Source organism: Pipistrellus hanaki (genome assembly GCF_964339955.1).
Source record: "Pipistrellus hanaki genome assembly, chromosome: 3".
Lineage (NCBI taxonomy): Eukaryota > Metazoa > Chordata > Mammalia > Chiroptera > Vespertilionidae > Pipistrellus > Pipistrellus hanaki.
The window spans coordinates 51,088,375-51,104,514 of NC_140505.1; the positions used below are offsets into that span (position 1 = coordinate 51,088,375).

Genomic DNA, 16,140 nt, shown 5'->3' on the forward strand with positions numbered 1-16,140 from the left:
AGACTATTTTGAATAGTCTTTCAACTGAATGACCAGAAGTCTATGCAACCTTGTCTTTCTTATGGGTTTAAAAGCTTAAAAAAGAAAAATGGGTATGAGATGTGGGGAATTTATAGGAACCTTGTGTGCTCTTTGTTCAGACTTGAGAGAAATAGATGCACCATTTTGTCCTTAGCAAAAATGCATTAAATGTTCTAAACAGTTAATTTAATGTGAATGAATTTTTTGGATAGTTTACAGAAGTTTTAAGTTGAGTGTGGTCTAAAAAGTTGTGAAATAGCTTCCAAATATTGATTTATCGTTTTTGTAGTAAATATTTCCTGCCAGCAAAATGTTACGTTGTTGGGGCTTACCTGATAGGGGTTGCTCTTGGGGCATTGTACCCAATAACAGACTGTGGGTCTGATAAGTAGCAAAAAAATATTCAGCTGAGCCCTGCAATAACCTAGTTTCTAGGTTAGTGGGGTGGGGATTCCTTATCATAGGATTCTATTTTTATAAAACTAGTTTTGAGCAATCTTTTATTTAATGATCTTCCATTAAATAATGGCTTCAGTGATAATTTTTGATGTAATGTTAGGTAGGTAGCTTAGTATTATTTGCTTTTGAAGAAGTAGTCACAGGTAGTTATTGTACAGATGATTACAATACTGTATTATTAAGTTTGTGGATTTAGTAACAATTTAAAAAAATATGTACCACTTTTTTCTGCTTACTTATGTGGCTGAGTGGGGAAAAAGACCTAAATTTTAGAAGTTTTGCACTTGCTAAGACTTTTGACATCTGACTTCTTTCTTGAGTCTTGATTTTTCTATCTCGGGTGTGTGTGTGTGTGTGTGTGTGTGTGTGTGTGTGTGTGTATGTATGTGTGTATCCCCTCCCCCAAAATGTATAGTGAATTCAAAAGATTAAGGATTAATGTGTAAGAAAGACTTTAGCACTGAATAAGTGACAAAATTTCTTAGGTCAAGTTAGATGTAATGAGAGCTACCTTTTCAGGGTAAATACTGTTGCTGTGATAAACATTTAGAATTAAGATATCGAAGTTGTTAAACCATAAACTATTCCTTAAGCCATAAAAATTCTTTAAATTTTGTAGCCTTCTATTTTAGAAGAGACTTGAAAATTAAGTTAAAGTTTTATCTTATACAGGCAGAGTATAGACTAAAGCATCTGGATTTCAGTAAACATTAGGCTTAGTAATTTAAAAATTACTGTGTTTGACATAAAGATGTTAATTTTTAATTTTGTCAAGGAAGAATGCTTAAAAAGTACAAAAGATTGTATTTATCATCACCATCCTTGTGTAAAATAAGGAAATTTTAATACCAAAATGTAGATAAAGTCAAGATAGGCTTTCTCAAGAAATTGTTAACCTTTGCTAATGTTTATTCATTTTTCTTATTTTCTCAACTCTTGTCATAGATTTATGAATGAATGTCTTTTTATTTCATATAATCAATAGATGCATAGTATTTCAAAGTGAAAATACAGGAATAAGGTAATTGAGACACACACACACACACACACACATATATATATATATATATATATATATATATATGCCTGAATGACCAGTTGCTTTGATGTGCACTGACCACCAGGGGCAGACTCTCAACACAAGGAGCTGCCCCCTGGTGGTCAGTGCGTGCCCACAGTCAACTTCCCCCAGCTGGTCAAACTCCCATGGTCCTGCCCCCAGGCCAGCAGGCCCAATTGCTGCTTGATTGGAGCTGGCCCCCGGTCTGGGACAGGAAACGGTGGGGTGGGGGGTGGGGGGTGGGGTTGACGGTGGACCTGGCCTCTTTCCCAGGGATCTGAGGGCTGGCTCCTTCCTCAGGGCCAGCGGCCAACCTCCTGTTCCCCATCCTTCCCCCCTGGCTGGCAAGCCCTGATCAGCCTGCCCCAGTGGTGGCGTGGTGGCAAGGGAAGGAGGAAGATGGGAGGTGGGGAACCGCACGGTGGCAGGTTGCTGATGATGGCAGTGCCAGCCTCCGTTCCTTCCATATCTGGCCCTGGTGATCATTGCCTTCTCTCCAGCTCTGCCTTGATCAGCCTAGCCCCAATCAGCCCTGATCGCAGGCCAGGCCTAGGGACCCCACCTGTGCACAAATTTCATGCACTGGGCCTCTATTTCAAATATAACAACTGAAAAGGGAGAAATTTTCCCTAGGGAAAAAGATCAAAATATTTTATGGAATAATATAAATAGAACACTTGTAGCTTTAGGCTAAGATGATTATGATTTGATTTAGTTAGAAGATGGTTCCTACTGCTTATTTTCTCTTTTCCTATCACCACCCTATTTACTAAAGTTGGATAAGTACCCAAACAGTTCAGAAAAACATAGTCTCTTCCCATGACTGATTAGAATGTTATTTTTAGTACTCTGAATTATTCCTACACCTTTGTAAGATACGAGGATCCAATTTTAGTAAAGGAGCAGTTAAGTTCCTATTTTATAAGAATCAATTTTAAACACAAAGAGGTGTATAACTTTATATATCAAAAGGAAAGTGAATCTTGTTCTGTGCATTTTTTACACCTGTGCCTCGAACTGTTTTCAACAGATTATCTTGTGTTTCCTTAAAGTTATTGCTTCACTCTTTATTTAATCATACATTTTGGCATTGTGTGGTTTGGTAAGACAGCATCAAAGAAATCTAGAGAATGGTGAGGATTTACTAATTCAAAACTTACAGAGTACCTAGAATAATGCCTGGGGACATAGTAAGTCTTAATTCTGGCTATAATGTTAGCTATTATTAAAATCATTGTGGGTTGTTTTTTTTTTGTTTGTTTTTTTTCAGAATGAGAAATGATTGGAAATTGAATAGGGACAAGAAAGAGAAAATTACTTCAAAACTCTCATTCTTTATACCTGAAGGTAGAAATATAAAATTGAGTTCATAGAAGATAATGCAACGTAAGCAGTTAATAGTTAATGGGGCTGACTGAATAAATACTAAACTTAATATTAAGAACAGTATATTTAAGTGGATTCAATTAAGAGACAAAATCATGTCTATAGAAGAATTTTTTGTGTATTTTTTTTTACTGATTTACTTAACAGTTACTAAGTAATGTCATATGATGGGCAGTGAACTACCAGATAGTAAATCTCAGTCTAAAACTTGTTAGAAAGTGGCCATGCAGCCTGAACTCGAGAGTTAAAGGAATGAAAGAATTCTTTCCCTGTAAGTTCTAAAAATTAGAATTTACTTTCTTTTTAAATTTGTGGTCCTTTAATGTAATTCCTGCATAAACATTGTATACTGTGGTTATTATAAACATTAATAAACTTGGTTTTAGCTTTCTTTTAAAAATTAGCTTTAATCATTATGGTATGTAAGGTATGCTAGGATAGGATAGCAGCTTTAAGTCTTATGACCTTAGGTCAGTTTTCCCACACTGTTTTTACAGAACACTGATTCTACAAGAGCTCCCCTAACAAAGAATTCTTTTGTCAGATAAGTTTGTGAAAAGCTGCATTTTGGGTATTTTATTTAGATTCACAATCTAAAGTGACTTGTAAAGGCAGAAGGTAAACACTTCTGTTTAATTTTGTTTAACCCCATTTTTTCAAAATGTTAATTATTTCCAGATCCATTTTCCAGGTAAGATATTGAACCCATCACATAACTATTGTACTTTCCATGCTTTTTTCTTCCTCCATCTTTTGTCAGATCTTCAGCCTTTTTCCCCTTCTGTTCTGTATATGACTGCAAACTTTTAATGATAATGTGCAAGAATAAATAGGCAAAGGTCTAGAGAAGCCTATCTTTTGTCATGCTGAAAACAACATTTCACTGACATCAACACAATTAGTTATGTGCTCTATATGTAAGTCTGAAAATAAAAATACCACCTTTACCACAAATAATATAATTTCTGGGAATAAAAGTTTAATATTCCTAGTTCTTTTTTCCTGATAGTATACTAGAGGCCTGGTGCATGAAATTTGTGGATTCGGGAGGTGTGTGTGTGTGTGTGGTGTGTGGGTCGGGGGTTCTCAGCCAGCCTGTGCCCTCTCACAGTCCAGGAGCCCTCAGGGGATGTCTGACTAAGTGGGCCTAAGCCAGCAGTTGAACATCCTTAAGTGCTGCCACGGAGGTGGTAGAGGCTCCTGCCACTGCTCCTGTGCTCGCCAGCTGTGAGCCTGGTTTCTGGCTGAAGGGGAGTGCACTGACCCTCAAGGGGCAGCTCCTGAGTTGAACATCTATCCCTGGTGGTCAGTGTGTGTCATAGGGACTGGTCGATTTGCATATTAGCCTTTTTTATATAGGATGTAATAGCTACAACTTGTAACAAATTACAAATTGTTTCTGGACTTAAATCTCATATTTACTAGGTGTACCAGTTAATAATGCAGATTTTTTTTTAATAGATGGAATTACACATGTTGATATCTAAACAATTTGATATGTGTGCTATTTTGTTGTATTGACAGCAGGCTTCAAAAACTTCACATGTCAAATTTGCTGAAGGTCATAACATCAGATATTTTTACACTTAAAAATGTCGAATTTCGTGCTAAAAAAAAGGGGAAGTGTTAATTTATTACTTTATTTTGAAGAAAAGTGCTGCTGAAAGTTATGGTTTACTTCAGGAAGCTTATGCTGAACATGCTACATCTCAAGATACCTATGAACGCTGGTTTAAATGCTTTAAAAGTGATGATTTCTACATGAAAGACAAAGAATGTCCAGGTCAACAGAGTTTGAAGACCAACAGTTACAGGCATTATTGGGTGAACATGCATGTCAAACTCAAAAACAACTTGCAGAAAGATTAAATGTTGCTCAGCAAACAATTTCTGATCATTTATAAGCAGTGGGAAAGATTTTTTAAAAAAAATATATTTTATTGATTTTTCACAGAGAGGAAGAGAGAGGGATAGAGAGTTTGAAACATTGATGAGAGAGAATCATCGACCAGCTGCCTCTTGCACACCAAGGTACATGCCCTTGACCGGAATCCAACCCGGGACCTTTCAGTCCGCAGGCCGATGCTCTATCCACTGAGCCAAACCAGTGCCGGCAGAGGGAAAGATTTTAAAGGAAGGAAAATGGGTGGCACATCAACTGAACAAAAGACAAATGGAAAACCAAAAAAGGCATCAGTAAAATGTTGCTTCGGTGGCACGAAAGAATGTCTTTTTTGCATCTAATTGTGACTGGCAATGAAAAGTGGATTTATTTTGAGATTCCTAAATGCACAAAATCATGGGATAATCCAGGTCAAACATCAACATTAACTACAAGGCCAAATCACTTTGGAAAGAAGACAATGCTCTGTTTTGGTGGGATCAGGAAGATGTGGTGTATCATGAGCTTCTAAAACCAGGTGAACAGTTAATACTGATTGCTACCAACAACAAATAATCAATTTGAACCACACTTTAATCATGAAATGACCAGAATGTGCCAGAAGACATGGCAAAGTAATTTTGCTTTATGATGATGCACCATCACACACTCCAAAATCAGATAAAGACACGTTAAAAGATCTTGCCTGGGAAGTATTAATCCACCCGCTGTATTCACCATACCTTGCTCCTCCAGATTACCACTTGTTCTGAACAATAGTACATGCACTTTCTGAGCAGTACTTCAAAACGTACGAAGAAGTGGAAAATTGGGTCTCTGAATAGTTTGCCTCAAAACAAGAAAAGTTCTATTGGAACGGTATCCACAAATTACCTAATGGGGGAAATATGTAGTTAGTGATGGATATTACTTTGAATAAAGCACTTTTGATGTTTCTCTTGAAATGATTGTGTTTTCTTTGATTACAAAATCTGCCGTTATTAACCAGTACACCTAGTAAGTACTTTAAAAGTTTTTAGTTATATGACATTGTGAGGAGGCCATGGACTAAAAACTTCTGAGCTGCATTTTATTAGGCATGGAATCCTTTAGATTTGTAACAAATTTATATGTACAGATTTAGAATTTACACCTCGGGACTTCTAATGTCACACAACTCATGGTCAGATATCATTTAACATGCAATTGTTTCTACATTTTACATTGTACTATACTTTGAGATTGTGTTATAAATCTTTTGTGACTATGAGTTATTTTGGTATGTTTCTTACATTGATTTATGTTAGTTCATGTTACTTTAATTTGAATCCACTATTTCCAAAGCAGCCACTTAATGCAGCAAGTATTTAGTTTTTACTATTTACTAAGTTTAAGTTTTGTATGCAATTCTGGAAGCTTTGTAGAAAGTACTTTATAATAGAAAAGTTCAGTATTTTTCTTTCATTGAGATATTTATATAATAGTGATATATCAATTTGTGATCATGTAATATAATATAAAATGTGATACTTTATGTATGCAAAATTATTCTAATTCTATTAAAAATTTCTAGTTTATAGTTACTATGTATGTCATTTGTAAATTAGTAAGAATTAAAATGCAGAGATATACATTTAGCCTGTTAATTCTAACTTAGAATTTTGATTCAGAATCTTGGAAGTATTTTGAGGCTATTGCCTTAAATGGCAATTATTGTATTGTAAACATAGTTTTTGTAGTCAAATAATGGCCAGTACTCATTTAGCTCTAATTAATTGTGAGAAATTGTTCTTGTTTTCTTTTTAAAGGAATTTCCAATCTCTAGGCTAATTTTAGAAATAACCATATAAAGCAAATTATTATAAGTAGTAAATAGTTATAATTAAATAACCACAAATCAAATTAATAGACAGCTGTCTTCACTGTGTTTAGGTGATTTAAATATTAGGTGCTATGTTTTTTTTCTTCAGAATTTATTAATGTTCTATATTCCAATGTTCTTAATTATTTTAGGCTGCAGTTCATGGAGCTCGTTTCAAGGGGCAGGATCTAAAACTGGCATGGAATAAACCAATAACTAATATTTCAGCTGTAGAAACAGAAGAGGTTGAACCTGATGAAGAGGAAGTATGTTTGTTTTTTTCACTTGGTTTTGCCCTTAAATGTTCACATTTTTATATAAATTGTGATTTTTATGGCTATGATTTTTAACATAAAATTTTTATTCCTGAACCATATTTCAGGAAGGGGATATCAGATAAATGCAGACAACTTTAAATTTTCTAGATTAATGAAATCTGTGGATTGCTAATCCAAAGAGAATATATGCAAATCACACACACACACACACACACACACACACACAGTTTTCACTTACTCTTAAAAGAATAATTATTTATTAGATTTTTTTTTATCCATAGGAAATCTTGTAATATTTTAAGTTTTAAAGTATACTCAATTGCTTTATTAATATTTCAGGTACTTTTTATTTTAATTCATATTGTTTTAATTCATTAGAATGAATGCCTGGTATATGGTAGATACTGATAGGCATAAAAATGAATAAGACACGGTCCCTATCATGGAGCTTATAATTTGGAAAGGGAGGTGGTGTTAACAGACACATAAGAAACAAATTATAAAAGACTGATATGCTGAATAAAGATTTGAACAATATGCTGTCGGAATTCAAAGGAAGGAGTGATTATATCCATAAGAATCTTGAAGGAGTTGGTGACAGTGGAACTGAACCCTAAGTAATAAAGCTTTCCATAAACCAAGAGCTTGGATGGGGGCATATAGTTGAGAGGCATATTTAAGCAGAGAGATAATTGTGGAAATCACATATTTCTTGGGTAACAGCAGTTAGTCTGAGAGTTCTGAGCATAAAGGCAAGTGAGCCCTTTGAACAACTCCAAGCATAAGATTAATCAACTCTATTTTGTTTAATCATGAAGTAAGCTGTAGGAAAAAAGTTGAAGTTAAAAAATAAAGGTAAGGGAGGGACACTAAACAAACCCATGTTTACCTCTGTTAGATTATCAGTGTCACTTCATTTTGTTTGAAGAGCGTTCAAGGTTGCTAACGCATATCCATAGTCAAATGCAAGAATAAATTGTGTTTTGAAACTCATATACATGATTTGTCATTTTATATTTTAGATTATACCTTTGTCCTTCCATGAGTTTGAATTGAATGGGGAGAAAAGCAGGAGAGCTCCTGGTATTAGGTATTTTGAAAAGCTTGAAAAGCAGTCTGAGAAGCTTTTATGAAAGGAGTGGAGAAAAGAAATGCTATAAAGAAAATGTTTGTTTACGTACAGTAGAAAATCTTGGATAGACTTTTATACAACTTATTGGTTGATTTAGTGTCCAGCATTAGGGTAAGTTAGAGAAGACTTACTGATGTTTTCTTTAAAAAAAAAAAAAAGGTACTACACAATGTTTTGTAGGTATACAGAAGATAGCATTATTTGGTAAAGAGAGGCAGGAGAATGGCATGTAGAAAAGTTTACTTTGATAATTCTTTAGTGCCTGTTTGATGCAAGCAAGAGAATAGATACTATAGAGAAACCACTGAGTCAGTAAAGGTTGCTTTTTGTTTCTTGAATGTTCTAGCTATAGCAATGCCTTTTGTATTCAACTCTGTTGAGAGAAATCAGTGTTTAAAAGTGTCACCTTTTTTCTTTTCTTTTTTTTTTGGTAAATTCCTAAATGCATTTTAACCTAAAGTTTCAGGAAGAGTCTATGGTGGATGACTCATTACTTCAAGATGATGATGAAGAAGAAGAGGACAATGAATCTCGTTCTTGGAGAAGATGATTTGACTGATCATTGAACTGCACATGCTAGAACTCTACCTGTGTTTCATTAGTATTACCTAATGTACTTTTACATATTTGTAAAAACAATTTTTTGGTAAATGTGAGAAGATGGATTTCACAAATAGAAGAAAAGAAAACTACCTTCTGCTCCTGTATTTTGAAAGATTGATGTTTGCATTTTATTTCAGTAAACAATTGCTAAAGACATCACACTAGAAACATGAAATGTTTTTATTACATACTTCTACTGAACAATACAGAATTCTTTGGGTTCTTTGTAATTTAATGAATAGGTCTAAAAACTTATGACCAATACTTGTAATAACTTAGAGGAATTTGTTTTACTCCAATAAGGAATGAATTTGCATTTAAAATCTTAATGAATGTTTTCAAAAATGATAGATAACATAGTACTCTAACTAAAGTCTCCAAGTATGTATTCATAATATTACATAGTAGAATGCTTAGGCTTTACTATGTATTAGCCTTTTGTTGGACTTGTGTATGTATTTTACCATATGGGTTTCAATGATAATGGTGTATGACTGCTTTGCATATGACTCTCCTTATGCATTCAGATGTTTAAAATAAAGTGGAATGGTCTTTTAAAAAGAAAAGAAAAGAAAAAAAAGCAATGGCAGAAAAAAAACAACAACAAAAAAAACACAACCAAGACGATGTTCTTTGATTTAAAAAAAAAAAAAAAAAAAAAAAGATAAAAAGAAAGAAAAAAATTAAAATAGACCATTCCTAATGGTGATCTACCCTTTCCCCCAATTATCACAAAAGGAGCTATAATCACTAACTTATTCTTAGTAATAATGATTACTGATACCTTTATAATAATGTACAATCCAATGTTTAAAATTTATACCACTTCAGTTTGGTTTGATCCTATAAATTTTCAACAGATGTCTTAAAATTTAAAAGCAGGCTGATTAGTTTGGAACCAGACTTCAAGTAGAGCTAACATTTGGTGAATAAGAAAACCATCACATTACATTTTGGATGTGTGAAGGAAAACTTGACCATTTGAAGATGTATGAATAAAGAAATGTACTATAGATACTACTTTAGGAAAACACTGTTTGGTAAGTGTTTCAGTCTGATATTTTAAGTGTGTGTTTCCTATACTTGTATAAAAATATTTGACATTTGCAACATATTGTGATTTTTAAGTGGATTTCTCTGGCAAGTGAACATGATCACTTAAAGTTGATACAGGAAATAAATGCATTCTTTGTAGAATGAGGGGGTGGGAGGATACATATTTATATTTTTACATTCATTGTTTTGTTTAAAAGTGTTTCTGCTCCTCCTGAGATTATAGTGATTATATTAAAAGTCACATAAAAAAAACATCACTTTATTTCCATACTGTGGTTCTCACAATCACAAACTAATTCCACCATCCACACGCTTTTACCAGTGGAGTGACTAGTGGATTTTTTCCACACTTAGGGTTAAAGATACATAATGTTCTTGATGGTAATACTATTTCATAGGAATGTTTTGACTTGCAATTAGTGCATATGTTTATATTTAACATTTCAAAATCATTTCTTTTGTCCAAATAGTGACTTTACTCAAAAACTTCTTTATTATACCTAGATCTAAGATTTCTATGTAGTCTCTTGTATGTTGACTATATACTATTCTGATTTGTTAGGTAAGTTTGTTTTCTTTTCTTTTTAGTAGTCGTGAAAGGTGCCAAATTGGCAGAGGCTCACGTTTCTTCTCTTTACACCAAACAGGTATTATAAAGAAAAAAAAAATATTTCAAAGGCCAGTTAAATCTCCATGCTGATTTTTGGCTTTATAATTGGATTAATAAATTTTAGCCTGACATTTTAAAAATTAGTGTAAAATCCCTTATGTAATTGAAATTACCTATTATTTAAGTTCACAAATAGGTAATTACTCTTTCTAGTTTTTCATTCTCTAATAACCTAAAATTAAAATATTTTAATCCATTTTTCTGTGAATGAATCAGAAGGCAAGTATATGTCAGTTTGGTCCAGAAGTATGGGGACTAAATATTAGCAACATGCATTAGATTCACAAATGTATTTTTAGAATGATTTGAATTGTAAATATTATTTAGATTTTCATTGCTATTGAGTTTTTGAAATTAATGTTTAAAAATACTAGTAGTCTACCTGTACTTTCACCTATTCTCATTCAAAACTTAAGCTATCCCTTTAAATAAGTCGTTAAATTTCCATTTTACAGCTAAGGATATTTGGGATAATAGAGATTGACTTGCCCAAAGTCACTGCTAGTCAGGTGAATAGAATTAAATACACTAATTCTGATTTCAGTGCCAGCTACAGTTTTTTAAAAACTATCTTGCTACCTCCTTTCTTATGATTGATTGAGCATGAGATTGTGTACAATGAATGTGTAATTCTTGCACAATACTAGTGGACTTCTTGGTCATTAGCCAGTCATAACTTTACCTTCCCTTTTAATACAGCGCTTTGTTCATATCTCTGTTACAAGTACTTACATTGCAATATAATTTATCTGGTTTATATGTCTGTCTTCCCCATTAGATTACAAGCTCCTCTAGAAAGGGGACCATGTCTTATTCATCTTTTTATCTCTAGTAATTATCACAAAGGCTGGCTCATAGTGGGCACTAAGATTTTGTTGGACGAATTAATGAATGAATGAATGCACAATTGAATCTCCAGTAATGGAGTGACAATTACCTCCCTTGTTAATTCTTATCAATTTTTCAAAAATATCTCCTGAAGCTCTTCTCAGTCATTGGGACCATTTTGCTAAAAAAAAATAGCTACAGTTAGGTATTGCACCACTGGGGTTACAAATGCTGATGGAGGAAATACACAGGTAGTCTTAGTGGAATTTTCATAAACTAAGGCATTAATATTTTTAGGGAATTAAATATTGTAGTCAGTTTCAGGAGTAAAATGGCCCTTTGGTTTCTGTTAATATATAAGAATAGAAATGGCAAGGGTTACTAATCTAGTCCATCCCACTATTTTTTATATCTAGTTCATTCCCTAGTGTAGAGTACTGGAAAAGGGTTGAGATTTAGCTTTTGGTCTCAGCTCTATAACTCGCTGTGGCCTTAGATAAGTCTCTTAAACTTATCCAGGGCAGTTTCCTTGTCTATAAAATGAAAGTGGTTGGACTAGATGATCTAAGTTTCCTTTCACATTTATAGCTTCCCTGGTGTATATTAACGTTTAATCTAAAACAATTTAATATATACCAATTCTACATACTTTTGCTACTGTTTCTGTCTTATCAATTGAAACAATTTCAATTTGGTTATGATAATTCATACAGTGTGTCTTAGGACAGTTTTATATATAGTGTTCTCAAATGCTTGCTATTGCTGGCACAAATTTCATTCTATGAAGTACAGATTAACTTCTGTATTTGCTAGCACTTTTCCTTTCTGCTTATAACTCTTCCATTTACTTCTGAATTCAATGTTTAAAACTCTTTCTTATTACAATATGCTACCTAAAACTTGAAACACATTTTTAAATACAGTCGTCATAGTAAGTATAGATCTGGGCTGAATTTGGAGTGAAAAAAGGATTGAGAACAATGTAGATAACTACTGCTTACAGGAAAAAAATTAAGGAGAATTATATATTATTGGATAAAAGATTGATTAGGATTAGTTCAAGGGATGGTTGAATTGTCATTTTACATATTTCAGTATTTTATGTCTCTGCCTAAGCAGTGTTGTTTTAAATGTTATAGGATAATTGTAACATTTTAAAATTTAATTTTAATATTTAACCATTGCCCGAGCATTTATTGAAATCATGTTGTAGGAATGCGAGAGTATTTCATAATGCTTGTTTTATTGTAATATGATCAAATGTATCAGTTGGTAGTTTTCTATGAAGACAAGATTTCACTGTTTTAGCTGATTATCTGTAGAAAGAATGGCTGAGTTTAATGAAGGAAATTTTCTGTTACTAGAACTGTTTTATGAAGAGTGTATTTCCAATTTTAAATGGAACACTAATCATTGATTCTAAAGATTATAGGAAGGAAGCAAACAGTTGCTTGATTGGTATGTTAAAATATCAATGGCCATCTTACAGTATTATACAAACCTTATCTATATTTTCATTTTCCCCTTACCTACAATATGAATTACTTATAGAAAATTATTTTTACTTCTTCTAGAATTTATATAAAAATATAAGCTTTTTTTAAAAAAAATTTCTTACAAAAGTATTTTATTCTTTTAAAACAAAAAATGTCCTGCATGAAGTTCTGGGTTAATTAAGTAATTTCACTTTTTGGTCTTTCAGGGTTTTTCTTACTCTTCTAAAACCCTGTAAATTAAAAATGGAAGTTTAACATAGTATTAAATCAGGAGTGTATAACATTTATAGGCAGAAAGAAAAATGTCCTTGCCCTAGACTCAGGAACTACCTTGTTCTTGTTAACTTCTTGAACTGGCTAGTTGCTCTAAGGTATGTATGCAGGCATTTAGAGAAGAGTAGTTTTTTCTCTCTGATTATTATATTCCTGTTAGATAACAGCAGATAATTTCCAAAATAGCTGCCTAGAAGTCCCCAAAAACAAATTTTGGTGGACATGACTGCCATGCTCAGTAATTTCTAATGAAAACATTGTTTAGTTGAAAAATTTCTTATCTGGTAAATTTTCTTTCAGTTTATAAGTATTATGTTATTCATTGCTTAGTGTAATTGAAAGCATTTTTTATTTTACCTTTCTAATATCAGTTTATTATACTTGTTCTTATCCCTGCTTCCTTGTTACTTCATTTCATCTGCCTACTCATCTCCCTATCATACAAAATTAGCCTTCTTGTATATACCAAGCACTGCATTTTGATGTGTTCCTTTTACTTATTTTTGTTAATCATTGTGCTTAGTATAGAATTTTATGTCATATAGTGTAACTAAAGAATGACATGATTATCATATGGAGTTTAAGGTAATTAGATATACCATGAAACTTCTATGAAATTTTGGGGAAACTTAAGATAATTGTTTTTGCTTTCATTTTTATATGTAATACCTTGGAATTTGCTCATGATTTTTTCAAATTACTTTGCCTACCTATACCTCTATAAAATTTTCTATCTGGTCAGTTATTACATTTCCTAACCATAATTTTAAGATGATAAACATGTAGAGCTATGATCTTTGGAGCTTAATTTTTTAAAATGTATTTTATTGATTTTTTTACAGAGAGGAAGGGAGAGGAAGAGTTAGAAACATCAGTGAGAGAGAAACATCCATCAGCTGCCTCCTGCACGCCCCCTCCTGGGGGTGTGCCCGCAATCAAGGTACATGCCCCTGACCAGAATTGAACCTGGGACCCTTGAGTCCGCAGACCAACGCTCTATCCACTGAGCCAAACTGGTTAGGGCATAACTTAATATTTTAAGGAAGCATGATGCATAGAGGTTTCATTAAGAAATCAAGCTTTTTAAAACAGATTTGTCTACAACTTTGATTTTGATCCTTTCTCAAGTAGATCTTTTTTATGTTTAGAAAAATTGGAGATCAATTTATGGTGTGATTCAATGTTTATATTCATTTACAATTTTCAGAGTTCTTTTTTTTTTTTTTTTTTTTTAATAGTCTTCTCTTTTTTCAGCAGAGAGAGATCATCATTGCCTGAATTTAGCTTTGTGACTACAACAGCAAGATCTGTTCCTGTCTGGAGACGACTGTTATAATAACTCTATCATTTTATGTTTGCCTTCTATCAATTTGAATAGATGTTTACATGTACTATAATTAGCATTTTATCTTTACAGTTCTCTAAGGGTACATCTGAGTCCAGAAGTATATCTGAGTGTGTATTTTGTCTGGCCTTATTCTTAAATGTTTCCTCCTCTTTATTTTCTTTTTTTCTTTTACACCATAAGAAGACAAAAGACCTCTTGGTTTCCTAATATGACATAAGCAGTCTCAGTCAGGTTCAAAATTGTGTCTAAGAAATCTATAAAGCCATGATGCTGTGTTAATGAACACGAACAATTTAGAATGAAGAAAATGATTGAAAAATTAAGCATGGGTTACTTTTAAATTTTCTGAGCTTTAAAAGGGTATATTTCTGGGGTTAGAATAGTCACCTAAATAATTTTGGACAGGTGGTAAAATACTTTTTTTTATACACACTTGCCTATTTCTTCTAAATATTCTAAACATATGTTCCCAAGACCACTTATCTGAATAATTTTTAAGTTTTTAGCTCTTTAAAACCAACAAGGAGACTATTTTTCTTTCTTTTCAAGAATTGCAGGATGACCTATGGAGTATAAATATTGAAAAGTATCTATTAAATATCTAGTTTACAAGGTTTTTCCATATTTTCTCACAGTCAAGATATCAAAGACAATCTTGAAAGCAAGGGGGAAAGAATGTTGTATGTCTTACATTGTTAAAGACGACTATAATTTTCCTATTTTAAAACGTATATGCTCATATTTATTAGTAAACAATTAATATTACTACTATAATGTTAATATGGCTTAGAATTATTTCTAGAACATGATTTAATTTACAGATATTTACCAAAACACTCCTTTTATAATGGGTGCCATTAAAAAAGTTTTCAGAAAATCAGTTTTTGAATATTCAAATTCTCCTTAGGCATTTGAGAAGTTATTCTTGGTACAAACTCTTTATTAGGAAAGTCCAGACTACACTTGATTCTGTTCACCCTTGTCCATCTATATTTTCTTTTTTTTTGCGTACAAAATTGACCATTCTGTAAACACTTTATTGAGTGTGCATTGCATTTATCTTCATGAAAAATAAAAAGAATGAACATATCTATCATAATGTAAATGATCTATTTTAATCCACATTAGTTGGAGACAGCATAGTTAATATTAGGTATGGTTTGAAGGAAAAGTACAGACTTTGGAAAGAGTTCAAACATAATTATGACCTAGTATTCAAGGCCTTTTTAAAATTAAACTTTAATTTTAGTTTATATTTGCAAACTATCATATAGCAAGTTTGTAAATATTTTTTCAGATTAATTTAGTATTTTTTTCATCGAATAGTGGTTTCCATCTAATAGTGCCCATCTAACAGTAATTTCCATGCTAGGTTAGAAACATAAAGAATGTTTTCTGAGACCATATTTGCTGTTTACAGTTTTAGTTGGTTAATGGGTGTGGACCACATACTACTGCCCTCAACTTTATTTTGTCATCTTCCTGTTTTTCCTTTGCCTTTAAATTAAAAGCAAAATAAAGCAAAACAAAATGAACTACCATTTGAATCAGAGTCAAGGTGATTTGATTTTCATTAAGATCATTGCACTTTTTGGAAATTACTGTGGGATCTAGTAGATCAGTTAAGTAGTTAAATCCCCATATGTTGATTAGCTAAAGATTAGAATTTTTATTTCATTTTCATGAATAAGATTCTCATGAAGCTATGTATAGATAACTGTACAGAATCACTTATGTAATTGAATGATGCAGTTTACCTCTGCATGATTGCATTATGGAAGTTTTTA

At 32.6% G+C, this 16,140-nt stretch overlaps 1 protein-coding gene across 11 annotated transcripts in view; it reads left to right on the forward strand.

The window, feature by feature from the left end:
• The window catches only part of RBM26 (RNA binding motif protein 26), a 72,292-nt gene extending 57,876 nt beyond the window's left edge, over nt 1–14,416 (forward strand). For 10 of the 11 annotated variants that reach the window (XM_084877106.1, XM_084877115.1, XM_084877109.1 and 7 more), the window contains 2 exons: nt 6,822–6,935; nt 8,540–8,841. In XM_084877106.1, coding sequence (XP_084733232.1) covers nt 6,822–6,935; nt 8,540–8,629 — 204 coding nt within the window. In that variant the 3' untranslated portion in view covers nt 8,630–8,841. Of the gene's footprint in view, nt 1–6,821; nt 6,936–8,539; nt 8,842–14,259 lie in introns of those variants that run through there. The other variant, XM_084877114.1, reaches the window with a different exon arrangement.
• Nucleotides 14,417–16,140: the final 1,724 nt, after the last annotated feature.